This window comes from Paroedura picta, chromosome 3, assembly GCF_049243985.1.
Source record: "Paroedura picta isolate Pp20150507F chromosome 3, Ppicta_v3.0, whole genome shotgun sequence".
Taxonomy (NCBI): Eukaryota; Metazoa; Chordata; class Lepidosauria; order Squamata; family Gekkonidae; genus Paroedura; species Paroedura picta.
This window is the reverse complement of record NC_135371.1, coordinates 166,923,171-166,950,179: the sequence shown is the minus strand read 5'-3', so window position 1 is coordinate 166,950,179 and position 27,009 is coordinate 166,923,171. Positions and strand designations below refer to the sequence as shown.

Here is a 27,009-nt window from a genome sequence, read left to right as displayed (position 1 = left end):
TGGAAGAGTAGAACAAAGTTTGGATCCAGGGGCAATTTGAAGACCAACGAGGCTTTATGCAGAATATTCACGCTCGTGTGCTTTCAGGTATCTGAAGAAATGTGCTTGCACACAAAGGTGTATATATCTTGAATGAAACATTGTGGGCCTTAAAGGTGCTCCTGGAATATCAACTTTATTGTTCTGCAGCAGGTTTTCCCAACCAGGGTTTCATGACTGCAGGCAGCAGGAAAGCTGCAAAGAAACTATCCAATTTTTCAGTTGTGGCAAGACTTTTTTTTTTTTTAAGTTTGGTTGCCACAGATTCACGCAGCTGCCCCTCTAGAAGAAGAAGAAGAAGAAGAAGAAGAAGAAGAAGAAGAAGAAGAAGAAGAAGAAGAAGAAGAAGAAGAGTTGGTTCTTATATGCTGCTTTTCTCTACCTGAAGTGTCTCAAAGTGGCTTATATTCTCCTTCCCTTTCCTCTCCCCACAACAGACACCCTGTGAGGGAGGGGAGGCTGGGAGAGCCCTGATATTGCTGAAGAAGAAGAAAAGTTGGTTCTTATATGCCACTTTTCTCTACCTGAAGAGTCTCAAAGTGGCTTATATTCTCCTTCCCTTTCCTCTCCCCATAACAGACACCCTGTGAGGGAGGGGAGGCTGGGAGAGCCCTGATATTGCTGAAGAAGAAGAAAAGTTGGTTCTTATATGCCACTTTTCTCTACCTGAAGAGTCTCAAAGTGGCTTATATTCTCCTTCCCTTTCCTCTCCCCACAACAGACACCCTGTGAGGGAGATTAGGCTGGGAGAGCCCTGATATTGCTGAAGAAGAAGAAGAGTTGGTTCTTATATGTCACTTTTCTCTACCCGAAGGAGGCTCAAAGTGGCTTACAGTCGCCTTCCCTTTCCTCTCCCCACAACAGACACCCTGTGAGGGAGGGGAGGCTGAGAGAGCCCTGATATTACTGCTCGGTCAGAATAGCTTTATCAGTGCTGTGGTGAGCCCAAGGTCACCCAGCTGGCTTCATGTGGGGGAGCAAAGAATCAAACCTGGCTCGCCAGATTAGAAGTCCACGCTCCTAACCTCTACACCAAGCTGACACCAGGGTTTTGGCCATGGTGCGCCAGAGTGTTGGACTGCATGGCAACTGGCCTGATCCAACGTGGCTTCTTTTATTCTCTTAGAGCCACTGCTGGACCTCCTAGTGGCACCTGGGTTTTGGCCACCAGGGCCTAAGCACTACACCAAACTGGTCCTCAACATGATGCCCAGGGGCACTCTGGTACCTTCTGATACCTTCCTCGGTGCCCACCAAATGTTTTTAGAAAGTGGGTGGAGCCAGGCAGGGCTCCTGCCCAGCAGGGCTTCTGATTTGCCACTGAAGATCTGATCGACTGCGCAGATTAAAATAAAATTTTAGGGGCAGCTGCTTCTCCACCTTTGGTTTGATTCTCTCTTGCGCCTTTTTTCCCAGCGTGTTTTTAAATTACTCCTCTTTTCCCTTGCACTTGGGCTTTCTCTCTGTGCATGACTCCGCCTCCTGCAGGGGGCATTTTATAGTTGGCTCCACCTCCTCTAGCAGCCATTTTGTGGTTCTATCCACTCCCCTGTATCAGAATATGCCCACGGTTTGAAATGGGACTGCTGCTCCAGAACATGTCACTGAGCCAGTGTGGTATAATGTTTAGTGCTGAGATTTACAAGAGCTGTAGTGTGCATGATTAAACAGCATAAGAAAAATGTCTCTCAGAAGCCATCAGAGTAAATTTGTGGTTAGCATATTTAGATTAGAAGTACTTGGTACTTTCAAATCATCTCCTCCTGTGTCCTGATTGGCTCAGCTGGAGACTTCCTATTTCTTTGCAGACATTTCCTCCCTGATTGTTAGTCAGTTAGACTGCTAGAACTATCCCTCTCCCTTCTTGACTTACAAAATTGTTTCTTGTCTTAATATTTTATTATTCAAGCAGTTGGTGCTCTTCTCCTTTACATATCTAAACTCTGCCAACCATTAGAGTGTCATACCAGGATCTGGGAGACCCAGATTCGAATCCCCACTCTACCATGAAAGGTGGTCAGGTGATGTTCGGCCAGTGGCACACTCTTGGCCTGCCCTACCTTGCAAGGTTGTTATGAGGATCAAATAGAGGGAAGAAGATGGTTCTTAGCAGTTTTGGGTCTCCACAGGAGAGAAATGTGGGATAAAAAGGACAGTTGTTTTTTCTACCTGCTGTTCACAGCCCAAAGGAGTCTCAAAGCAGCTTAGAATCTCCCTCCCCTCCCCCCTCCCCACGACACCCTGTGAGGGAGGTGAGGCCGAGAGAGCTCTGAGAGAACTGATCAGTGAGGACAGCTCTATCAGAGCTGCGACTAGCCCTAGGTCACCCAGCTGGCTGCAGGTGGAGGAGCCGTGAATGAAACCCAGCTCACCAGATTAGAAGTCGCTGCTTTTAACGCCTACACCACGCTGGCTCTACAAAACTATTTTTCCTTCTATTAGTAAGGTTGTCACGGGACTTCCCTCTTGAGTTGGGTGGGGGGAATAACTGTTGCAGACAATACGCATGTGCGCGCGGGGAAGCCACAGTACCCCTGGGAGAACACAAAGTGTTCTCGCAATGCTTTCCACCAAATTCTTTCTGCACCCCGGCAGAGGGATGGGAACACAGATGATTGCATCTCGGTCCTCTCTCTCATGCTCCCTTGACCCAGCTCTACGACCCCACTTCCGGCCGAAGATGCTCCCGCCACAGTCCTTGTCCCTGCTCTCTCCACCCATCCCAACCCCATCCCCATCCCCATCCAAGGAAAGGACTCCATGGGATTCCCAAAATCCCATCAGATGCTGAGATGGCCACAGGGTGTGGGACCGCACGGGAGGCATTCCCCCCCCCCCCCGGCTATTATCTAGGGCAGAGATGCTGAGCTGGAAAATGTGACTTGAAAAAGGCTGCCTAAGCAAACAGCGCCGTGCGCCTCTGCAAATGTCATCAATGCTTTATGGCCACCCTTTGGAAGGGGGGGGGGGGGCGGGAGGGTAGATTTGTGGCAGCCCTGGAAGAACAAGGAGAACTTCTGAGAATGACAAATGGCAGGGAAAAACAGCTGCACCGAACACAGCAGGGCAATGTGTTCGAAAGCAAAGGAGGCGCGTGGGCCGCACGGTGGCAGGAGCCGACAGCATCACGGTTAGAGAACCCCGCCGTGTTCGGAAGTGAGGACAGAAGGTGGATATGATGGACTGCTGGCAGAAGGAGCCCTGGGGGGGGGGGCTGTACCATGTCAGATTGTAGGTGGGGAGGGCCGCTTTGGATGTCCCTTCATTTGTTTCATTTTACAAGAACACAGGAGAAGCCGTGTTGGAGCAGGCCAATGGCCCATCTGGTCCAGCACATGGTGGCCAAGACCCATGCCTCTCTTTGGTCTGAAACCAGGAGCTGCTCTCTGCCCTCCCCTCCTGTCCTGTATACCTTTTTCTAGTTCAGGGGCTGGCCAAGCGGCGACTCTCCAGATGCCCACGGACTACAATTACCATGAGCCCCTGCCGGCAGGGGCTCATGGTAATTGTAGTCCGTGGGCATCTGGAGAGTCACCGTTTGGCCAGCCCTGTTCTGGTGAACTCTTCACTTGGTTCTTCATGGAGTCAGGCACATCTAGTCTTCTCAATGTCCTCATTCTTCCACATACGTGGTGCTGGACCAGCCGGCCACTGGCGACAGGGAACTGTGTTCTTTACATGAGACTCTTTTCTATCAACTACAACCTGAACGAGAACCGGATCTACCTGAATAAACTGAGGTGGTCAGCCATGTTGAACTGAAGCCACCGAACAAAGCTCGAGTCCTGGGCCACCTTGAAGACCAGCAAAGTTTCATTCCGGATATAAGCTTTCGTTTCCGCACACACTTCTTTCAGAGACATTGAAACAGGGTTTTCTTCTGTGTTCTCTGATTTATACCCAAATCAAACTCCACAGGCCTTAAAGGTACCGCTGGGCTCAAAACTCGCCGCACGAGAACACTGACATTTCCACGGCGAAGACTACGGCACCCATGATGCAGCATCCATGCGCACCAAGCGCGCCGGCGCAAGGAACATCTGGAAGGGCTCGACGCGAGCCCTAGCAACAAGCCAACGCTGCGAGAAGCACGGGGCGGCCAACACAGTCGATCCAAACGCAAACAGGCAGATAGGTTTCCCACGGAAATCCGCCCCTCGGAGCCAGCGTGGTGTAATCGGACCTGGAGCCCTGCCCGCCGCTTTCACACATGTCTCCTCGACTAATGCTTAATGTGGTTTGACTTTGGTCATGTGAAAGGAGGCTGAGACAAATGCATTTTTGTGCTCGCATTCCAAACATGAAGGGATGGGGAGAGAGAGAGAGAGAGAGAGAGAGAGAGAGAGAGAGAGAGAGAGAGAGAGAGAGAGAGAGAGAGATCTTGTTTTCCATATGTAATCAAGGGCTTGGACAAAACTTCACATCGGAAGCCAAAGGGGAGAGAGAGGGGGGGGCGGGGAATGGAGGCACATTGAGGATTCCTCCCTGCCCAGAAGTGTGCATTCATGCGAGCAAGCATGGCCTGGAAGCCAAGAGCTCATGGATCTTGGCTGCGGGAACATCTGCTATCTCGAAAGCACATTATTTTGCACCTCTCACAGGGGAAGCGGCCACGGCCAACATCTATGAGCTCCTGGCCGGCGTGGCAGCATTTCTCATGCGAGCGCGCATCCAGCGTTTGGCAGGACAGGACGGGACCCTCTGTCTGCCGCTGGAAGAGAACCCCGTAGGCTTCCAGAGCAACCTGTCATTTAGATTAAGAACGTCTCGGGATGATTGGTGGGGGACCAAAACCACAAATAACGTCTTTCGTTTCTATCGGAGACGATTGGCAAATGTCATAGATAGCCGACTCCGTCCCAAGAGCCTGTAACTATGGACTGAGAACTCCCAGATTTTTGTAAACAGAAAAATAAGAACGTCTCCCGCTGTGCGGTAATCAAAGCCAACGTGCTCGGTTTTGTGATGGATGGCGAATGCAGGCGCGGGCTGTATCAAAATCGCAAGATGTCCTAGCCTTGCTGTACAACGCATTGGTCAGGCCCCACCTGGAGTCCTGGGTGCAGTTCTGGAGGCCTTATTTCAAAAGGGACGTGGACAAAACAGGGATGGGGCAGAGGAGAGCAACGGGGATGATCCGGGGCCTGGGGACCAAGCCCTAGAAGGAAAGCCTGAGGGATTTGGGAATGTTCAGCCTGGAGAAGAGGAGGTTGAGACTGAAAGAGGGGGATGATGGCTGTCTTTAAGTATTTGACAGGTTGACACTTGGAGGAGGGCAGGGAACTGTTCCTGTTGGCAGCAGAGGAGAGGACACGCAGTAATGACTTGTGTTGAACGGAACTGCCTAGATATTGAGGGGGAGGCGGAACTTCACTTCTAGTAGTTCAGCAGTGGAATCAGTGGCCTAAGGAGCTCCCTCTTACTGGCAGTCTTCAAAACCACCCAGAGCTGTAAAGAATGGCCGGTACAAAAATCCAAATAAATAGACAGAGCGTTCTCCTGGATGCTTGAGGCTGATCCAGCTTTGAGCAAGGGGTGGGACTAGGTGGCCTGTCTGGCCCCTTCCAACTCTATGGTTCTATGATTCTAAGCAGCAACTGGACAGATATCCCGGATGCTTGAGGCTGATCCTGCATTGAGCAGGGGGTGGGACTAGATGGCCTGTCTGGCCCCTCCCAACTCTATGGGTCTTTGATTCTAAGCAGAGGCTTGAACCTACTTGCCTGAAGAGAAGTGACAGGCACAAGTGGAAATGTGGGCAAATGGTGCCAAATGTAGGAAAGAAGGGCAGAAATAAGAACGTAACAGGAGCCCTGCTGGATCAGACCAACGGTCCACCTAGCCCAGCATCCTGTCTCACACAGTGGCCAACCAGTTACCATGGAGGTACAATAACAGAGCACCGAGGCCAAGGATTTCATTAAAACCTAAGAAGAGCTTTGCTGGATCAATCCAATAATCCGTCTAGCCCAGCATCCTGTCTCACACAGTGGCCAACCCGTTCCTCCGAACAGCCAACAACAGAGCATGGAGGCCAAGGCCTTCCCCTGAGGTTGCCTCCTGGCTCTGGGATTCAGAGAAACAGTGCATTTGAACATGGAGGTTCTCCTTAGTCAGCGTGGCCAGTAGCCATTGATAAGCCTGTCCTCCATGGACCTATCACGTCCCCCGTGAAAGCTGTTTTGTCCTGTGGCCATCTCTCCATCCTCTGGCAGCACATCCCACATTTGAATCCTTCTGTGTAAAAAAGTGTTTCCTTTTGTCCATCCGGAATCCGCGCCTCTCCATCCTCACGAATCCCAAAAACCTGGCTTTGAGCAAGTTCTTCCCAGAAAGATCATAGAATCATAGAGTCGGAAGGGACCTCCTGGGTCATCTAGTCCAACCCCCTGCACTATGCAGGACACTCACAACCCTCTCGCTCATCCACTGTACGAAGGACGTTTTGGAAATCTAGGAAAAGCCCAGAAGGCGGGCGATGGGCACAAGGCTGTCGGGTAGAGCCTCATAAAAGATGCTGAGATGGGGGAGGCTGAGAGCAAAAAGCTCCCTGGGGAAGCAGCCAGGAGTGACACGGACACAAGACCCTCCTTTGGAGGCAAAGGCCAGATGGACAATCATCCTCGGTATGAAGGAAACTGGGTCAGGATCACCCTTGCTGGCCTAGCCCAGGCCTCCTCCATACAGAGGCCAGCCTGATGCTACAGATGCAGCTTCCTGACCATGCCAGAGACCCTGGGCAGGCTGGGGGGCCAATCCCCAAGGGAGAGGAAAGGGAGGCGACTGTAGGCCGCGTAGAGACCTCTTCGGGTAGTGAAAAGCAGGGTAGAAAAAACAGCTCTTTCTCTTTATGCAGAAGATGTGGAAGAGACCCGGGCAGGCATTCTGGTGTGTCTTTGAAGAACGGAGCAGGGACAGGACTAGAGAGATGGCAGCAGCTAGAGGCACAGGACTGCAGGACAGCTGCCTCGGGGCAATGAGGAGGAGGAAGAGGAGGAGGAGGCTGAGTCACAGAGCCTGGGAACTGAGCGGCAAAGCAGGAACTGCCAGTGGCTGGCTGGATGGCTGGATGGCTGGCTGGCTGGTGGGTGGGGGGGGGAGGGAATGCATCGTGGGTGGTCACTAGCTTTGGGTAGGTTGCAGCCTTGACTTTGTCTGCCCTGAGCAGAGCCGATCCCAGGGCCTGACCCACATACCCAGGAGCCGAAGCTTGCAAACTGTGCTGTGCTGGAACCAAAGAAAATGGGAAAGGGGGGGGGATGGGAGACATCAGATATCAATGTGTCCCCCAGTGCTTGCAGAGATGGTGGAGCTGGTTCCGGCATCTACCACTTCAGGTTGCGGGTAAGGGCCCCCACGACTGCCTCGTCCTTCCTGTGTTCGCCAAAAACAACGAGATGTCCTGGCTCTCCGTGAACGCCACCCTGGGGGTTCTCCCCGTCACACCTGCCTCCACCTGTGGCTTGAACAGCCCAGGCTGGCCCAAGCTCATCAGATTTTGGAAGCTAAGCAGGGGCAACCCTGGTTGGGATTTGGATGGGAGACCCCAAGGAAAACTGGAGGTTGGGATGCAGAGGCAGGCAATGGCAAGCCGCCTCTAGTAGTCTCTTGCCTGGAAAGCCCTATGGCAGGGGCCCCCAACTGGGGGTCCACAGATTCCCAGAGGTCTGTGGGAGCTCCAGAGGGGGTTCGCAGCCTAATGGACTCAGCCACAAACAAGGGAGTCAGCCGCTTCCATCGTTCCCCCTCCTGAGGGTGAGTTCTCTCAAAGTTTCTGTGCCTAGATGGGGGCGGAGCCTGCAGTGCCCCTACTCCCACCATAAACCGCCTCCTTTGTCTCCATCCTCCTTGAGCCTGCCTCTTAACGCAGGTGGTGATGTCACTTCCGGTGGCCTGTCACTTCCGGGGGCGTGGCGGTGGGAGCAGCCAGACTGGGACGGAGGAGCCCTGCTTAGTGGAAAGGGGCATCACTCTGACTGTCCTTAAAGAGGGAAATGGGGGGGGGGGTAGAGGATCCATGGGAGAAAGGCACCATGTTGGGCCCCTAGAAATATGGGGTCTGTAGCACAAGCTACATGTACTACACTGATAAACCAGCCCTACCAACCAGGTTAGCACAGCTAGCTGAGTCGCATCAGATCTCAGAAGCTAAGCAGGGTTGGCCGTGGTGGGTATTTGGATGGGAGACCACAGAGGCAGGCAGTGGCCAACCCCCTCTGAAGGTCCCTCGCCTTGAGATCTCTACAAGGACCCCATAATTTGGCTGCAACTTGAGGGTACGCCGGTTCCTAGGACTTGGTGCGAAAGGTCCAGTTCAGGCTGACCCACCCCCTGCCCCCTACCAGGTATGCAGAAGTGGTTTTGATTCAGCTATTGCCCACAGGCCTTGTGATTTCCTGGTCCAAACATTGCGGTGTGAGGGATCTGACCGCGCTAATCAAGCGGAGGACCTCAAAAGGCCGGGAAAACTGAAAATGTGTTGCAATGTCACATTTGATACGCACACAGGAACACGCAGCTGACTCCACTTAAAGCCAGGGGAGGGTGCTGGAGAGAGCCCGTTGAAAAACCCTAATTTACACATGAGGATTTAGAACACCCCTTTGGAGTACAAGGGACCTCCTCTCGTGTAAAGACATGTTGACTCCCCTGGTGGGTGAGACCCAAGTCAAGTTTATTTATATGATCATAGACCAGAATGCAAGGATTGAGCATGATAAAACTTCAAAACTTTTAGGGGATAGAAAAATTAATATTTTCCATATCAGTAACTAAAAGCACATGGGATTATAATGGTTGTATTTTAAGAAGAAAGGTTGGTTTTTATATGCTGCTTTTCTCTAGCAGAAGGAGTCTCCCCACAACAGACACCCTGTGAGGGAGGCGGGGCTGGGAGAGCTCTGAGAGAACTGCTCTGTACTATCAGGACTGTATTGAACCCAAGGTCACCCAGTTGGCTGCATGTGGAGGAGTGGGGATTCAAACTCGGATCACCAGATTAGAAATTGGCTCTCCTGACCATTCCACCAAGCTGGCTCTTATATTATTCCGGCAAGCTAGAATCGTGTGGGTGCAAAATTTCGCAATCTGAAATGAAACATGAGGTTTTTCATCCATTAACCTTTGGATCCCATCCGCTTCTGAGAGATCCCGAACATGAGGTTTTTCATCCATTAACCTTTGGATCCCATCCGCTTCTGAGAGATCCCATCTGCTTATCCTGGATGCTTAGACTGATCTTGCACTGACCAGGGGGTGGGGCTAGATGGCCTGTCTGTCCCCTTCCCACTCAAGAACTCTATAATTCTAAGCAGCTGCTCGAAATATAACTTATCCTGGATGCTTAGACTGATCCTGCATTGAGCAGAGGGTGGGACCAGATGGCCTGTCTGGCCCCTCCCAACTCTATGATTCTAAGCAGCGGCTGGACAGAGACTTATCCTGGCTGCTTGAGGCTGATCCTGCATTGAGCAGGGGGAGGGACTAGATGGTCTGTCTGGCTCCTCCCAACTCTAGGATTCTATGATTCTAAGCAGCGGCTGGACAGAGACTTATCCTGGCTGCTTGAGGCTGATCCTGCATTGAGCAGGGGGAGGGACTAGATGGTCTGTCTGGCTCCTCCCAACTCTAGGATTCTATGATTCTAAGCAGTGGCTGGACAGAGACTTCTGGATGCTTGAGGCTGATCCTGCATTGAGCAGGGGGTGGGACTAGATGGTCTGTCTGGCTCCTCCCAACTCTAGGATTCTATGATTCTAAGCAGTGGCTGGACAGAGACTTCTGGATGCTTGAGGCTGATCCTGCATTCAGCAGGGGGTGGGACTAGATGGTCTGTCTGGCTCCTCCCAACTCTAGGATTCTATGATTCTAAGCAGTGGCTGGACAGAGACTTCTGGATGCTTGAGGCTGATCCTGCATTCAGCAGGGGGAGGGACTAGATGGTCTGTCTGGCTCCTCCCAACTCTAGGATTCTATGATTCTAAGCAGTGGCTGGACAGAGACTTCTGGATGCTTGAGGCTGATCCTGCATTGAGCAGGGGGTGGGACTAGATGGTCTGTCTGGCTCCTCCCAACTCTAGGATTCTATGATTCTAAGCAGTGGCTGGACAGAGACTTCTGGATGCTTGAGGCTGATCCTGCATTCAGCAGGGGGAGGGACTAGATGGTCTGTCTGGCTCCTCCCAACTCTAGGATTCTATGATTCTAAGCAGTGGCTGGACAGAGACTTCTGGATGCTTGAGGCTCATCCTGCATTGAGCAGGGGGTGGGACTGGATGGCCTCTATGGATACTTCTGACTCTATGGTTCTATGATTCTAAAAAGAGAACCGGGGGGAGGGGGAAAAGACCCATGAGCTCACCAGAGGGAGAAAGCTTTGTCGTCATTTTTTAAATAGAGAATTTAGCAATGCTGGTCACCCATTCTCATCTGAACACTTAAAGCTGCCTTATTAGAGCCCTAATTCATCAAGGTCAGTTTTGCCTGTTCAGACTGGTGGCAGCTCTCCAGCATCTCAGGCCTTTCACCCCAATTTCTCCCTGGACCTTTTTTCACTGGAGATGCCAGGGAGGGAAACAGGGACCTTCTCCATGCCAAGCAGAGGTTCTTCCACAGCCCCTCTGAAGCATTTTCCATCCCCCAGTTTTTTAAAAAAAATATCAACCCAACTTCTGCAGCTGGTAGGCTTAGTTTAAGCCAAGGACACAAGTCTGCTGAAAAGCCAGCAAGCAATTAAATAAAATCAGACTTCCAGCCCTGCCTCCCCCAGATACCCGGACCACATGGCTCCAAGCAGGCCTTTTGCCTGCCAGCTGTTCACAGCTGGGTATGTGTCACCCAATACTACCTGTCCAAATCAGGAGGTTCCATTCCCAGCAGCAGAGGGGGAAATACTGGGGTAAACCATGAACCCCTGATGTCAAACTAAGAGACGTCCCACCTACAGCACACAGGCTGGCCCAGGTGACCTTCCTGGGGACCTGTCCATGGTGCTGAAAAATACACATGGCCCACAGGAGCCATACTTTGCCAAACCAGGAAGAAGGCCAAATCGAATCTGTTGTGATGTTTTTGCAGCTGGGTTTTCCTGTATGGAACAGCAAAACTGACTTCCGAAGAGCCATGAAAAGGTATTATCCAACATGGGTGGAAGGTGCCTTCAGGAAGTATCGCAGCAGTGAGGACCGAATGCCGGGACAGAAGGCACGCTCATCGAATCATGACGTTGGACGGTCATCTAGCCCAAGCCCCTGCACAATGCAGGACTCTCACAACTACTAGCCCACCCACGGTGACCCCAATTCCAAGACTAGATGTTGCCCCCTCCTCCCCAAAAAAACACAGAATTCCTGATCAATCTGGCCTGGAAGTTATTCACCTCCTGACCCCAAAGTCTTGATTGGCATTTCCCTGGGCATGCAAGAAAGGGCCAAAAGAGCCAAGCACCAACAGAATCCCTTCTGCCCACCCTCTTACAATCTTCCCAAGTTCACAGAATCAGCATTTCTGTCAGGTGGCTATATCTAGCCTCTGCTTGCAAGCTTCCTGAGGAGGAGAAACCACCTCCCAAGGAAGCCTATTCCCCTTGAGGGACTTCTCTAACCATCTGGGAGAGAGTTGATGACCCCAGCTTCGATCTGTGAAACGAGCAGCCCAGGCAAATGACCGAAGGAAGCCAACGGGATGACAAACATGCTCTGAAGAATATTAACATCACTCTTCTGCCCCGCCTAGGCTCGAGGCCAGGGCAGCTGAGACACAATTGTAGGCCTCCCCCTGCCTTCACCCATTCAAGTGCCTCTGCTCTATTCTGCCAAATGCCGATTTATCTCCCCCCTCCCCCCATGCCTGTGGAGTCTATCAAGTTCAAGAACAAGAATTGACCAAAATATGTATTTAGCAGGGATAGGATAGGACCTACCTGATGCCTTTAAAATGATCTCCTTCAGCATCCTGATTGTCTCAACAGGAGACTTCCCGCTTTTTGGGCTCACTTCCTCCCTGCTTGCCACCAGAGCAGCAGTTGAACATCAGGAGCATGATTGCAGACCACAGCTAGCTTGAAAGTTAGGTCTCCATCTCTCTCTTTCCATGCACAGTTTTTTTCACTTCATAAATAAAACTCTTTTTATTCTTTAAGCAACCTTCTTTAAGCAACTCTTCCGACTTGAAGCACATTAGCCAACACGTTCCCTTCTAAAACTATTTCATTATGTTTAAAAAAAAATTTGGGAGGGGGGGTGTGGTGTAAGCCACCCCGAGCCCATGAGTAGGGAGAGGTGGCCTGGAAATTAAATAAATAAAGCTTTTTAAAAATCTGAACCTTGACTCATCTGTCCTGCCAGTTCTGCAGAAGCTTCCCCAGCTGCCTGCATGATTCATCCGGGCCATGTGGACATGGAGATGCCTTGAATGGCAGCCATGGAAGAGAAAGGCAACAGCTGGCCGCGGGTTTGTTTGCTGCTCAAATGCTCTCCCCTGTGGTGGCCATGAAGCCGGCAGATGTGGTGGTTGGCCCAGAACGAGGAAAATTGCAACAGCAGCCTGGGCTCCATTGCCCTCTGCCCCCTTCCTCCCTACACTCACCCACTCCCACAAGCACACGTTGAAGAGTTAAGGACAGAAGGTCCCCTTGAGGGGTTGGAATTCGCAAGACCTGCAATGTGCATAACTGAGCAGAATATAAGGAGTGTCCAGCAGGGGGCGTTGGAGGAGATGTGTATTCAGCATGGATTTATCAGGAGCTTCCTGATGCTTCTCAAATGACCTCCTCCTGTGCCCTGGAGAAGGAGTGCCCTTTGCGTACGCTTCCTCCCTGCTTGCCTCCAGAGCAGTGGTTGAACATTGGAAGAATGACAGCAGACCACAGCTAGCTTGAAAGTTAGATTTCCATCTCTCTCTCTCTTTGCATGTGCAGTGCATTTCGCTTCATAAATAAAACTCTTTGATTCTTTAACTGGCCTGGTACTCCGCTCTCTCTGCAGATTCAGACTCTGCTGACGTGAAGCACATTAGCCAATAAGTTCCTGGATAGCCTTTCTCCCCCTTCCACACATCAATGATCTTCTAGCCTTTTTCTATCCAACAGGATCCACTCCCTGCACAGTATTATGATGGCCTTTATCCAATCCCCCCACTGATGCATACCTCCAATTTGGGGCTTCCAGCTATCAGATGGGGTCTGGAGATCTAGACAGTAGTTCGCAATACTAACATAAATGGGCTTTCCAAATCATAAGCTTTTCTTCCTCCAGAAAGGCTCCCTAGGCCTGGGGTGGTCAAATTGTGGCTCTCCAGAGATCCATGGACCACAATTCCCATGAGCCTCTGGGGCTCATGGGAATTGTAGTCCATGGACCTCTGGAGAGCCACAGTTTGGTCACCCTGGACTTAGGATAACACCCATCGACACTTTGAGTATTATATCGAAGTTGGTTCCTCGGGAGATGGTGGGTTCTCCATCTTTGGAGATGTTTAAGCAGAGGCTGGAGAGCCGTCTGACGGAGAGGCTGATTCTGTGAAGGCTCAAGGGAGTGGCAGGTTAGAGTGGATGAGCGATAGGGTTGGGAGTGTCCTGCATAGTGCAGGCCAGGGTTGGACTAGATGACCCAGGAGGTCCCTTCCAACTCTATGATTCTGTGATTCTATGCTGGTTGCCAGACCACAGGGATGGACTGTAGAAATGCACGAGGCCTCTCTTGGCCCATCCACCATTAGAAACCCCAGCAGATTCCTCTACATCGTTTTTATCCCTCCCCCCTTTTCCTCTGCTCTGGTTCGGCCTCACTAGGAGTACTGTGTCAATTTTGGGCACTCCAGCTGAAAAGGGATGTAGACGAACTGGAGCGTGTCCAGAGGAGGGCAACAAAGATGGTGAGGGGTTTGCAGACCAAGACGTATGAAGAAAGGCTGGAGGAGCTTGGTCTGATTAGCCTGGAGAGGAGACGACTGAGAGCGGATCAGATAAGTATTTAAAAGGCTGCCATATTGAGGATGGAGCAGAGTTGTTCTCTCTTGCCCAGAAGGACAGAGCAGAACGAATGGGCTGAAATTAATTCAAAAGAATTTCCATCTAAACCTCTGAAAGATGTTCCTGACAGTTAGAGCGGTTTCTCAGTGGAACAGGCTTCCTTGGGAGGTGGTGGGTTCTCCATCTTTGGAAATCTTTAAACAGAGACTGGATAGCCATCTGACAGAGAGGCTGATTCTGTGAAGGCTCAAGGGGGTGGCAGATGACAGTGGATGAGCGATAGGGTTGTTGGTGTCCTGCATAGTGCAGAGGGTTGGACTAGATGACTCAGGAGGTCCCTTCCAACTCTGTGACTCTATGAACTCCGTGGTGATTTCATAGCCAGCTCTCAAGGAGAGGCAGGTGCAAGAACTCCACCGTGAAAATCAACCCTCTTGGAACACACTCCTCTACAGTTACCCACCCCACATTGGAAAACACCTGGAGATTTGAGGGGATGGAGCCTAAAGATGGAGAGGTTAAGGGAGGGGGGGCTTCATTGGAGTCTAATGCCATAGAAGCCACCTTCTAAAGAGGCCATTTCCCCCAAACTGACTGCTCTGTGTCACCTGGAGCTCCGTTGTAATCCCAGGAAATCTCAAGGCACTCCCTGAAGGTTGGCAACCTTCTACTGCTCCCTTAGCTAGTATTGGTTTGAGTATACTGTCCCTTCCCTGCATGCAGGCTCAGGGCCGTTCGTCGTATGTATTACACGGACATCATCCACAAAAACAACCATTCAAGACATTATTTAAAAGTAGGATGCTCTGTTCCATCTGCTCAGTTTGTTGAGCCGCCTCCTGGCCTGTCCGCTCTTCCAACTTGGCGGGCAGCTCAGAGTTGGAGGATGGGAGGCCGGTAGGTTGCATGGAGTGCTAGTTTGTTCTGGGAGAGCGCCATTTTGCAGCACCTGCAGACCTCACGTCAGGTCCCCCGTCTCGACTGGCAGCTCATTCCACCAAGCTGGGGCCACAGCCGAAAAAGCCCTGGCCCTGGTTGAGGCCAACCACACCTCCTTCAGCCTGGGGACCACCAAAACACTGGTTCTTCTGGGGCCACACTGGGCGAATCACTCCCTACACAGGGTCCAGACGGCGTATGGGAAGGCATCTTGCCTGCAAGACCCACGCTCCTAATTCTGCATGACACAGAAGCACGGATTGCAGTACAGAACCTGAGGTCCCGTCGACCCAGGAAAGCTGCCGTCGATACGGCCTGTTTATGAATTCTAGCTCCATCCCTGGAGGCAGCCGGAGCACAGAAGGCAAACAGCTGTGCGGATTCTTGGCTCCGAACGAGTCGCCCCAGCCCTCCTTCCTAAACATGGCTTTGTGTACACTGTACCAAAACAAACATACTTAGGGGAAGGGGGGGGGAGAAGACCCACACATTCGGCATCAAGGAAATCCCAGATTCGCTGCTTTAGCAGGGATTATGCAATTTCCTGCACGGCCTTATTGTCTACCGGAGATGCGTCTGCTGAAGTTCAGGGGGAGTAGGGGTTTTTCCCCTCTTCCCAAAGACTTGTAAAATTTCGGAGAGGTCTCGGTGAATGTAGGAGGGGAAGGTATGAAGAATGCGGACAGGTGGGCCAGACTGGCAGAGGGGGTCAGAGAAATAGTAGCCAGCTGGGAAGGGAAAAGGGAGCTTTGCGGAGTATCTGACCGGTTGCTTTTCGCTGGCTGCCAAAGGCCCCGCCCCACCCTCTTCCCCCCAGCCCCCCAAACCACTGTCAATGGCCAAGCATATAAGAGCTTTCTCAACAGAATTCAGTGAAGGCCGGCTTCTCTTGCTGCTTTGGTGCCAATAGCTGCTTGTAATCTGTTTTACTGGGTTTCGGGGGGTGGGAGGGGGGGAGGCTGGAATTGGTTTGCTTTTCAACCCTGACAAGTTTCTGAAACTTTTCCTAGATGGAGGATAACAATGCTATTTTTAAAGGAAAGGCTCAGTAATTTATTGTGGATTTTTATTGTGTTTACAAAAACAATTTATAAACCACCAGGCCTCTCCCAGCCTGTTCTGAGCCTCTGATAGGATAGGAAAGTAGCTGGACGTGTTCTGAAAACATAAAGAAATGAGTTAGAAGCCCTTTTTGGGGTTGCCAGAAACCGCGCAAGCCTGGGTTCGTGTACAGCATCAGGCTAGGGTTGCCAACCTCAAGCTGATGGTCTCGGAGCCTACTATGGAAGGCAGATTCTGGCATTATACCCTTCTGAGGTCTCTCTCTGCCTCAAATCATGCCCTCCTCAGGCTCTCCCCTCCCAATCTCCAGCAGTTTCCTAAGCCAGAGCTATCAGGTCTGCAGACACTCAAGCCTAAAGCATCCTGTACGATAAAGCGGGTGAGATGCTAACCCTGGTGCCAGCTGTCCTGCTTCTAGGACTGTGGTTCTCAACCTTCCTAATGCCTCGACCCTTTAATACAGTTCCTCATGTTGTGGGGACCCCAACCCTAAAATTAGGCAAGTGTTCTTTCACAGAAATTAAACCAAAACTGACCAATGGCATGAAGATCCATTGTTCATGACTGTATATAAATTTGGCTTTTTTTCTTCCAGGGTTTCTCAGTTTAGTTCTGCCTCTTGTCCCACCATGCTGATCTTGCTCTTTTCCGCTGCTCCAAATGAACGCTCTCTCTCGATCTACCCCGCAAGGCTGTTGTGTGGATGGCGTCCCCCCGGTCAAGCTGCTTGTCCTGCCACAACCCCTGTAAAAGGGTCGTTTGACCCCCAAAGGGGTCCCGACCCCCAGTTTGAGAACCTCTGTTCTAAGAACATTCTTGTGAAGAGGAAATGGCTCTCTAACACAGCTGCCTCCTCCAGTAACTTCCAGGGCAAAAAGACAGGGGAAAGGCCATGTTTAGGGATGCTGGTTCATGACGGAGGATGTGTTAGGCCTTTCCGGGGGGTCTTGCATGATGAGGATGACACAGAGAGGGGAGGGATGGCGGTGAATGGTGCGAGTGACCTTCCACACTGCTCTACCATCATGAGGCAGCCCCAGAGGGGGCATAGGGCCCTCCCTGCCACCACCCAGCAAAGATTGTATGGAGAGGAGGTAGTGGGTTCTCCATCTTTGGAAATCATTAAACAGAGGCTGAATAGCCATCTGATGCTGATTCTGTGAAGGCTCAAGGGGGTGGCCGGTCACAGTGGATGAACGATAGATTTGTGATTGTCCTGCATAGTGCAGGGGGTTGGACTAGATGACCCAGGAGGTCCCTTCCAGCTATATGATTCTATGATTCTATGATTCTAGGAGGAAAGTGCTGCTGGTGGGTAGAATGAGGGCAAATTTGGCAGGGCCATCCTCATCACTGCCTCTGGGGGTTCGTCGCTGCCAAAGGCCAGCCAGGCCCCCACCGAGGAGGCAGCCAGTCCACACGGCCCCCGACATCGGCAAGGAGGCATGCTGGTTGATTGCGGAGCAGCACAGCTCACCTCCTGCCGGCTCTGCGTGGTTGAAGTAGGAGGGGGAGTGGGTGGGGAAAAGCCTCTGACTGGCCTTCAGTGGAGGAGGGCCCTCCCAGTGAGGGCCAATCACTGGCTATCATGTCGTCAGAAGTCCCCTTCACATTTTATGTGGAACGATCAAGGTGTGTGTGTTGCCAAGCCAGGAGAAATGAGGATTGTTTATCAGCCTGGCAAGGGGCCTTGGGAGGGGGTTTGCCATTGCCTGCCCCTGTGTCATGACCCCTAGTGTTCCTGGGAGGAACTCCCACCCCAGTCCTTGGTGGTCTCCCGTCCAAATAAGTAGCCAAGGTCAGCCCTGCTCAGCTTCCGAGATCAGATGGGATCGGGCTTGCCTGGAAAAGAGAGACTTGCTTGGCAGACCCCCAAGCCCAACAGAGATTAACAGGGACAAAAGGACTGAGAAAGGGTGTGCGATCAAAAGAAATGCTCCAGCCCGTGCAGCTCTCGGCTTGTGACCGTGACTTGATCCCCGCTCGCTTGTCAGCACAAGCATGTGTGCTCACACACAAAAGCGCACCCCACCCCCAACACCCCTCCGACCGAGACCTCCCTCAATCCCTGTGGCGTTTCAGCTGCAGACGCTGAGCTCACCGGCCCGAAAGACCCCTTGTTTCCCCCCCCTGCCCACCCACCCTCGCCGTCAAGTCTAAACGGGTCTTGGAATGAGGCGGGAGGCACATTTTGGGCTGAGCGTTTGGGGGCCTCTCCGGGGTCTTGGGATGCAGCATCACACCTGCTGCTGAAAAGCGCCGGGGGGGTTAATAGTAGGGCTGGCAAGTTTCAAGTGAGGCCTGGAAATCTCCTGGGCCCATTCCGCACACATGGGATAATGCACTTTCAATGTGCTTTGGCAGCTGGATTTTCCTGTGCGGAACAGGAAAGTCTACTTCTAAAGTGCATTGAGAGTGCATTATCTATTGTGTGCGGACTAGGCCCTAGAATGACAGCTGAATTCCTGGCAACACTGACCACATCACCTGGAGGAAATGGCTACTTTGGAGGGAGGACTCTAGGTCCTCCAGATGTCCATGGACTACAATTCCCATGAGCCCCTGCCAGCGTTCGCTGGCAGGGGCTCATGGGAATTGTAGTCCATGGACATCTAGAGGACCACAGGTTGACTACCCCTACTCTCGGGCATTAGGCCCGGCGGAGGTCTCTTCTGCTGCCCCCAAAGCCCCTCTGGGTCTCTAGGCCTTTCCCAAGCCACATTCAGCTATTGTCAAGCTCTGAGCTGGAGACTTCCTGGAGATTTCAGTCAGGGGTGGAGCCTGGGGAAGGCGGGGTTTGGGGCATAAGGTCATAGAGTGCCACTTCCAGAGTGGCCGTTTCCTGCAGGGCAAATGATCTTTGTTACCTAGAGCTCTGTTGTGCTAGCAGGAGATCTCTAGCTGCCGCCAGGAGGCTGACGACCGAAGTGGGCGACCCTATCACTTGCCCACCCTGTAGCTGCTCCAGATCCAAGCCATGCGTACTAGAGAGGCTTGTAGTTGCCAACCTCCAGGTGGAGCCCAGAGGTTTCCCAAAGGAGCTCCAGACAAAAGTGCTGTTCCCTTGAAAAAAATAAATGCTTCTTCTAGGTACTAAAACTCAAGGTACAAAAACACGCCTGGGAAGAATCTCAAAGTGGCATAAAGTGGCCTTCCATTCCCCTGCCCACAACAGACACTCTGTGAGGGAGGTGGGGCTGAGAGAGCCCTGAGAGAACTGCGACTAGACCAAGGTCACCCATGAGGCTTCCTGTGTCTCAAAGCAGCTTACAATAGCTTTCCCTTCTTCACAACAGACAGCCTGTGAGGTAGGTGGGATGGAGAGAGCTCTGAGAGAACTGCTGACCCAAGGTCACTAAGCAGGCCTCAGGTATCTCCAAGTGGCTTGCAGAGCTGCCCTGTGAGGACAGCCCTAAGAGAACAGCGACTAGCCTAAGGTCCTCCAGCTGCAGAGGAGTGGGGATCAAACCCAGTTCTCCAGATCAGAAGCTGCTGCTGTTAACCAAGCTGGCTCCCTTGTAGGGAGGACTGTGCACCATTATCCCTATCCAATGTCTCTCTAGGGTTGAGAACTCTGGAGATGTTGTGGGTGGAGCTGGGGGTGGGTGGGATTTGGGGCGGGGAGGAACCTCGAATCTCATGCTATGGAGTCCATCCTCCAAGCAGCTGTTTCCTCTTTAGTCTGAAGAGGGACGGTAATTCCAGGGGATCCCCAGGTCCCACCTGGAGGTTGGCACCCCTCTGTCCCTCCCCTCCCCATCCCCTGCTCCTGCCAGACTTTACCCCCTAAAAAAAACTCTCCAGAACTTTCCCAACCCAGAGTCGACAACCGTATGAAGCTCTCCAAAGCTTGCAAGCTGGACTGAGTGGATGACGCTATATCCATGGGTTCCATCCTGGAGTGAAAGGAAACAATAAACAAGGGAAGCAGGGAACCTGGCCTGCAGCCGCCCTCCAGAGACCCTCCTCTCTGCCAGTGGAGTCTCGTAATAAATTCTCTGGAAGTCCAGAGGAGGGGGAGGAAGGGGGTCAAAGGGGGTGGGCTAAAGGGGAGCCATTGACAGGCGTCTCCCGCCAGTTGTTTGTAATCAAAGCCCATTTCTCTTCCTTTGCTGCTGGCTTCCCCTGGCAAAGAGCTTTGTCCCGCTGCGGCTGGGCTGGGCGTGCATGCGGAAGGGGTGGGGAAAGAAACGGGGAGGTTCCAGCCGTGGGGGAGGGAAGTGAGTGGGTGTGTATGAAGGTCGGGGAGGGGGGAGAAATGTGTCAATTCTACCCTTCAGACACACCCACACACTTCCCCCCCCCATGGCTTGAGCCTCCACATTTCCAAAAGCATCATCAACTGCTTTACTACTACTACTACTACTACTACTACTACTACTACTAGAAGTAAAAGTAGCCCACTCCACCAGGAACCTGGGGGTGATCCTCGATGTCTCCCTCTCCATGGAGGCGCAGGTCACAGGAGTAGTGTGTCTGACCTTCTAGCATCTTTGCCAAGCCAAGCTACTAGCGCCCTACTTGGCACCAGAGCACTTAGTCACAGTGATCCGTCACCTCTAGACTGGACTTCTGCAAACTCGCTCTATGCAGACCTGCCCTTAACCATGACCCGGAAACTACAACTGGTGCAGAACGCAGCGGCCAGGATTCTCACCAACGCACCGTGGAGATCTCATATCCGGCCTATACGTCTACGACTCAACTGGATCCCAATTGAATTCTGGATCAGGCTTAAGGTTTTGGTTCTTACCCTCAAGGCCATACGTGGTCTGGGCCCAGTGGACCTGAGAGACCATCTCCCTGCCTACACCCCCAAAAGAGCCTTACTGGCTGGTGATCCCTGACCCCAAAGAAGCACATTGGTCCTCAACAAGGGCCAGAGCTTTTTCTGTCCTGGCCCCCACCTGGTAGAACGAGCTCCCTGAAGAGATCAGGGCCCTGTCCGAACTCCCACAATCCTGCAGGGCCTGCAAAAGGGAGCTCTTCCACCAGGCATTGCCTGAGACCGATGACAGCCCCCCCCCCCACCTCTGACATCCCCTCCATGGCCTGAAGCAGCCTGACCTCTCTAGGGAGTTTAGCTTGTTATGTTGTATTGTTGGGATCCCTGAAGTTGTTGTTTAGAACCGCTGTTGGGTTGTTATTGTTGTATATTGACTATGTTGTATGTTGACTCGTTCCATGTATGTATGATGTTGTATGTGAACCGCCCTGAGCCATATGGAAGGGCAGTATAGAAATCAAATAAATAAAATAAAATAAATAATTAAATAAATAAATATTATTATTTGAATTTATTTCCTGCTACTCTTGGCAGAGCCAGCCCGTGAAATAAAAATAAGATACACAGTCCCCTAAAAACCCCACTAAAATTATAATGAACAGAGATACAGAGTCCAATAACAAGCACGGCGGCAAACCAACTCCCCACCTACCCTGCTAGGGATTAGGGTAAAACTGCTGGCCACCACTGTCAAATTGTGGTGGAATACCTTCCTTTCACTGCTCTGGAGAACATCTGACATGGGAAGGACCATGGCTCAGTGGCAGAGCATCCGCTTGGCATGCCGAAGGTCCCAGGTTCAATCCCCAGCATCTCCAGTTGACTTGGCCAGGCATTCGGCGATGGGGAAGACTCTGAGGCCCAAGAGCAGGGTTTTCCGACCACAGTATGGTACATACCATGAGCGCCCCTCAATAAAACCACGGGGCAGGGGGGAGTTCAAAGTGGCAGCTGGGGAGAGCCTTCCCACCCTGTACAAGTTGGTATGTTCTATCATGACTATTATCGGTTATATTGATATTGTTCTGCCTGTTCAGAAATGTTCTTCACTATAACTTTGGATCTCTGCATGGCCCTCTGGATGGCCACAGCTCTGGCTGACAAAAAGGGATGCATGTTGTTGAGGCACCTACGTCCATTCTGCTTGCTGAAGAGATCTGTGTGAGTCAAAAGACCGCACACGTTGCCAGCCACAGAAACCTGTCCAAAGGCACCAGTTTAGCTTTTTCTCCCCATTGCTGTGAATACTTCCAAAGGCAGAGGAGATTTGAAAGCCCGAGGCTAACTCAATTGCACGGACTCTGGTCAGGCCCGAGGCAGATCCCGCCCCCCTTGTTCAAATGCCCACCCATCCCTCTTGATGGATGCCATTCATAATAGCAGGCATTCGTAATTAAATTGCATTGTTCAAAACTATTCCTGTTGACACCCTGAGCCAGCTTCACAGCAACCCTGCAAGGTAGGTCTCGCGGCTGACCTTGCAAGGACAAGCACCTGCAACAAAGCACTTCCCTTCTCGAAAATCGAAAAAAGAACACAGCTCAGTGTGATGCTCACGTCGCATTCTGCTCGGCTATTTCTCTAAGTCAGGGGTAGTCAAACTGCGGCCCTCCAGATGTCCATGGACTACATTTCCCATGAGCCCCTGCCAGCAAAGCTGGCAGGGGCTCATGGGGATTGTAGTCCATGGACATCTGGAGGGCCGCAGTTTGACTACCCCTGCTCTGAGTAGCTAAATATTTACCCTGAATAGACATAAATGGAAAGTCTATCGCCATTCAGGAGTCTATCGATAATCACACATCTGCATGACAGGCTGTGTTTCGCCGGCGTGGCCAGACTTCTACAGACAAGCCACTCTCTGAGCATCTCCTCCTCGCTGTGTGTTTGCCTGGCACCGTCTCCTCTCTGTTATTCACTCCCGTCCTCGTGTGTGGCTGTGAGAAAGGCAAAATCTTCTTGCGTCACACGTGAACACCCTGCTTTGCCAGGCCTCGCGTCTGAGCATCTGGGAGCCAGGAAGCCTTCGCTCAGATATGCCCGTTACATTTCTTTCGGGGCTACAGTTAAGAAATGGGTTCCCCCCCGTGGGTGCAGACCGAAAGGCAGCTGGCGTAAGGAGATACAGAGAGAGCTGGGATTCGACGCAGAAAACAGAGAGCAGATAACACATCCGTCGAATCGAAAGGAAACTACCTCGCTCTGAAGCTGATTTTTCTTTTGCTCAAGCGTTCTGATTAATAACGGCACTGCCTCTTCCCTTGCAAAACCGAACACGAAGCTGTTGCAAAGGATGGAGGCCAACGCAGCTGGGAAAGGAGCCAGCCCTGTTCCTTCTACAGACCGGAGACTGGAAAAGTCAGAGAAGATCATCGAAATATATCCTGGAGTCCTCAGAGCTAATGGAGATGAAACATACTGAACTCTGGCAAGATCCATGCAAATGTTTATTATTTGGCGATTGGTTGGTTGGTTGATCACAGTGGTTCTCCAGTTGTGGGGCAGGACTTCTGGGGAAGGGCAAAGAACCCTGAAGAGGGACCGGATTCAGAGACAGGTGCCTGCTTTCTGCTTCAGCCAAACTAGAAGGGGGCCGAGGTTCTCCGAAAGCCAAGCCCACCTTCAGGAACAAATGCTCCTCCCTGGCACCATGGATTCATTCCCCTTGGACCATCATGCTTCTGTCTCATTACTCATTCCCAATCTTTTTGGAAGGAAGGAAGAAGAAGAGCTGTTTTACATATCCTGCTGTTCACTCTCCAAGGGAGTCTCAACCACCTTCCCTTCCTTTGCCCAAAACAGACACCCGGTAAGGGTGGTGGAGCTGAGAGAGCTCTGGTAGAACTGTAGAGGGCCCAAGGTCACCCAGCAGGCCTCATGAGTCTTAAAGCAGCTCACAATTGCCTCCCTATACTCTCCTTGCAAGAGACAACGCTGTGAGATAGGTAGGGTGGGAAAGCTCTGAGAGAACTGTGACTGGCCCAAGGTCATCCAGCAGGTGTCATGTGCCACAAAGCAGCTCACAATCGTCTTCCCTTCCTCTCCCCACCACAGACACCTTGTGAGGGAGGTGAGCTCTGAGAGAACTGGGACTTGCCCAAAGTCACCCAGCAGGCATCCCTGTGCCTCACAGCAGCTCACAATCGCCTTCCCTTCCTCTCCCCACCACAGATACCTTGTGAGGGAGGTGAGCTCTGAGAGAACTGGAAACTGGCCCAAAGTCACCCAGCAGGGCTCCTGTGCCTTGCAGCAGCTCACTATCTCCTTCCCTTCCTCTCCCCACCACAGATACCTTGTAAGGGAGGTGAGCTCTGAGAGAACTGGGCCTGGCCCAATATCACCCAGCAGGCCTCCTGTGCCTCAAAGCAACTCACAATCGCCTTCCCTTCTCAACACAGACAACTTGTGAGGGAGGTGCTGGGAATGCCAAGTGTCATTTGGGATTCCCATCCCCCCCCCTTCCCCAAATTCGTGGGGACCCAACGGGACAGGCTGCAAGTGCATCCGTGGAATACGCGGTTGGTCACAGGGCGCAGCTGCCTTAGAGAATCTCGCCGTCAGTCTTGCCAGCTCGGACGGCAGCGGCTCTCCGGGGTCTTTCCCACGGGTTGGGACCTGAGCGTCCAAATTCTCCTGATCGCCTCGGGCCCTGCTCAGTATTTGGATGGGAAACCACCGAGGAAGACCAACATCAGGCCATGGCCAACCACAGCGGAAGGGCTCTTGCCTCGGAAACGCCTTAAGTCCGTGGGGACTGGACGGCACTTCCCACCGCCAGGACCGGAGCCGTCCCTGGAGGCAGCTGCGCCTGAATCCCGAGGACAGCTCGCCTCACGCCAAGCAGATGCGCCGCCACCGAGCCAGAACCCCCCTCCCCGGCTTGTCATCTGAATGTGGGGGGAGAGCGGAGAAGGGGGCTGCTTAAGGCCGCGGTGGAGAAAAAGGCTGGCTTCCGAGCCGAAGGCGCGGCGCTCCAAGACGCGAGCTGCCAAGAAACCATTGCAAAAGCCGCGTATTCCCCCGCGCGCGCGCACCTTAGGAGCGATCCTAAACAACTTCAAGTTTGCGCGGGGCGCTGGAGCAGGGATGCGACCTGCGAGCGCTCGGCAGGCGTCCGCCGGGTTCCCAACAAGTCAGTCCTGCCGCTCCTCCTCCCGCCCGGCCCTTACCTGCCCTCGCCCGGGGAAGTCCGCGCAGCAGGAGGGCCAGGAAGCAGATCAGGGGGCTCCGCAGACCCCGCGCCTCCGCCGGCCTCGTCGCCATCCTCCCCGGCGCCTGGCTCCGCGCGGCACTCTCCGGAGGGGGACTCCGACGAGCGCCCAGCCGAGAGGCAGCCCCGCCCCGATCCCGCCCCCGTGCAAAGCGAGCCCCGGGCCAAGCCGGGCTGGGCTGGGTTGGGCTGGGCTGCGCTGGGCGGGCGCCGAAGGGGGCTTCCCCTGCACCCGGGCCAGCGAGGAGGGTGGGCAGCCTCGTGTGCGGATTGGGCCCCGGAGTTTCCCACGATCCCCTCCTCCACGCCTCCCCCCCCCCCCCCGGACACGGCGCTCCAGCCCTTTCGGACGGCGCCTCCCTCCCCCGTATTGGAGCCGCGAAGAAAGCTGGCGGGCCGCCCTGGGTGGGTGAGCGAGCCCCGAGGAACCCGGGCCCCGATCCTCGGCAGGCTCCCTCGCACGTCCGATCGGGTTCTGCGGGGCTTGCTCCCGAGTCGAGCGCGCCAGGAGCGCGGCCATCAACCGGCTCTTGAAACTGACACGACGCCGCGCGCCGGCCGGGTGGTCTTTCGACGGCGACCCGGGAAACTGTCATCGATCTTCCTTTTGAAATTGACACGAAACACTCTCGGGTTTTTTGCGTGTGGCTTTGGGCGGATTAGCGCCGCTCTCCCTCCGGAATCCTGCCGAGCAAATCGTATTGAGCTGGGTGGGAAAGTCTTCCAGAGGAGCGAGACACTCTGCGCCTTCCCTGTACATAAATATAATCTCTCCTCAACCAGCCCAGCCTCGTCCGTATATACAAAGGGCCTCCGTCCAACAGGCGTGCAGAGCCGCACGCTCCCCTGCCTGGATTTTCTCTCGGTGTGCGCAATCAACCAAGCACTTGATTTCTGAACCGGCCCCTGCCAGAGCTCAAGAATGTCTGAGAGCCCTGATCACCAAAGCCAAGGTTTGCTTGGAAGGCAACCAGCTTCTCGGAGCTCAGCAGGCCTGGAGGATGCCTGGACAGGAGATCCTGTGGGCATACAAGGAGCAAAGCAAGAGGGGGTGGCCCAGGAATTTGGCAAGTGAAGGAGAAGAGCTGGGTATTTGTCCCCTGCTTTTCCCTACCCAAAGGAGTCTCAAATCGGTTTACAGTTGCCTTCCCTTCCTCTCTCCACAACAGATACCCTCTGTGGTAGGTGGGGCTGAGAGAGCTCTGAGAGAACTGGGACTGGCCCAACGTCACCCAGCCGATCTCACATCTCTCAAAGTGGCTTCCAGTCACCTTCCCTTCCTCTCTCTGCAAGAAACACCCTGTGAGGTGGGTGGGGCTGAGAGAGCTCTGAAAGAACTGTGACTGGCCCAAGATCACCCAGCTGGCGGCTCGCCGGATTAGAAGTCTGTGCTCCTCACCGCTGCACCAAGCTATCAGTCCCCCCTTCTCCAGTTTGTCCTCACGACTTTAGGCCGAGAGAGTGTAACCAGCCTGAGGTGACCCAGCCAGCTTCTGGGGTAGAGGATTGGCCTGAACCTATCCTCCCCACACCAGCTTTCTTCTGTATTAACAATAGATCCCAAGCCTGGACAGTGAAAAAGGGTTGTAGGATTCAGCCTTGCTGGTGTGACATGCTTAGACATTCACAGCTCCCTTCTCTCTCTCTCTCTCTCTCTCTCTCTCTCTGTCTTACACACACACAGCTACACCACTGTTTCTCATGCCAATCACTGAGGCCAAAGAAGATTGCCTGCTTTGCAGCTTCTTGGCTTGTCCTATGGGTGCCATGTGGGGTCTGCAGTTCTCCAGGCTGGAGAGATCCATTCCCCTGGAGGAAATGCTGGTGTTGGAACATAAGAACGGCAGAAGAGCTCAGCAGAATCAGATCGATAGCCCATCTAGTCCAACCTCCTGTCTCTCACGGAGGCCAACCAGTTCCCCTGGAGGGCCGACAACAGGGCAGAGAGGCCGAGGCCTTCATGAGAACACAAGAAGAGCCCTGCTGGATCAGTTCAGTGGTCCA

At 52.9% G+C, this 27,009-nt stretch overlaps 1 protein-coding gene across 1 annotated transcript in view; it reads right to left on the bottom strand.

Annotated features, from left to right (window-relative positions):
• The window catches only part of LOC143831213 (collagen alpha-1(V) chain-like), a 53,026-nt gene extending 27,425 nt beyond the window's left edge, over window positions 1-25,601 (bottom strand). The window contains exon 1 of the mRNA XM_077324276.1: window positions 24,965-25,601. Within this exon, the coding sequence (XP_077180391.1) occupies window positions 24,965-25,601 (637 nt within the window). The remainder of the gene's footprint in view (window positions 1-24,964) is intronic.
• Window positions 25,602-27,009: the final 1,408 nt, after the last annotated feature.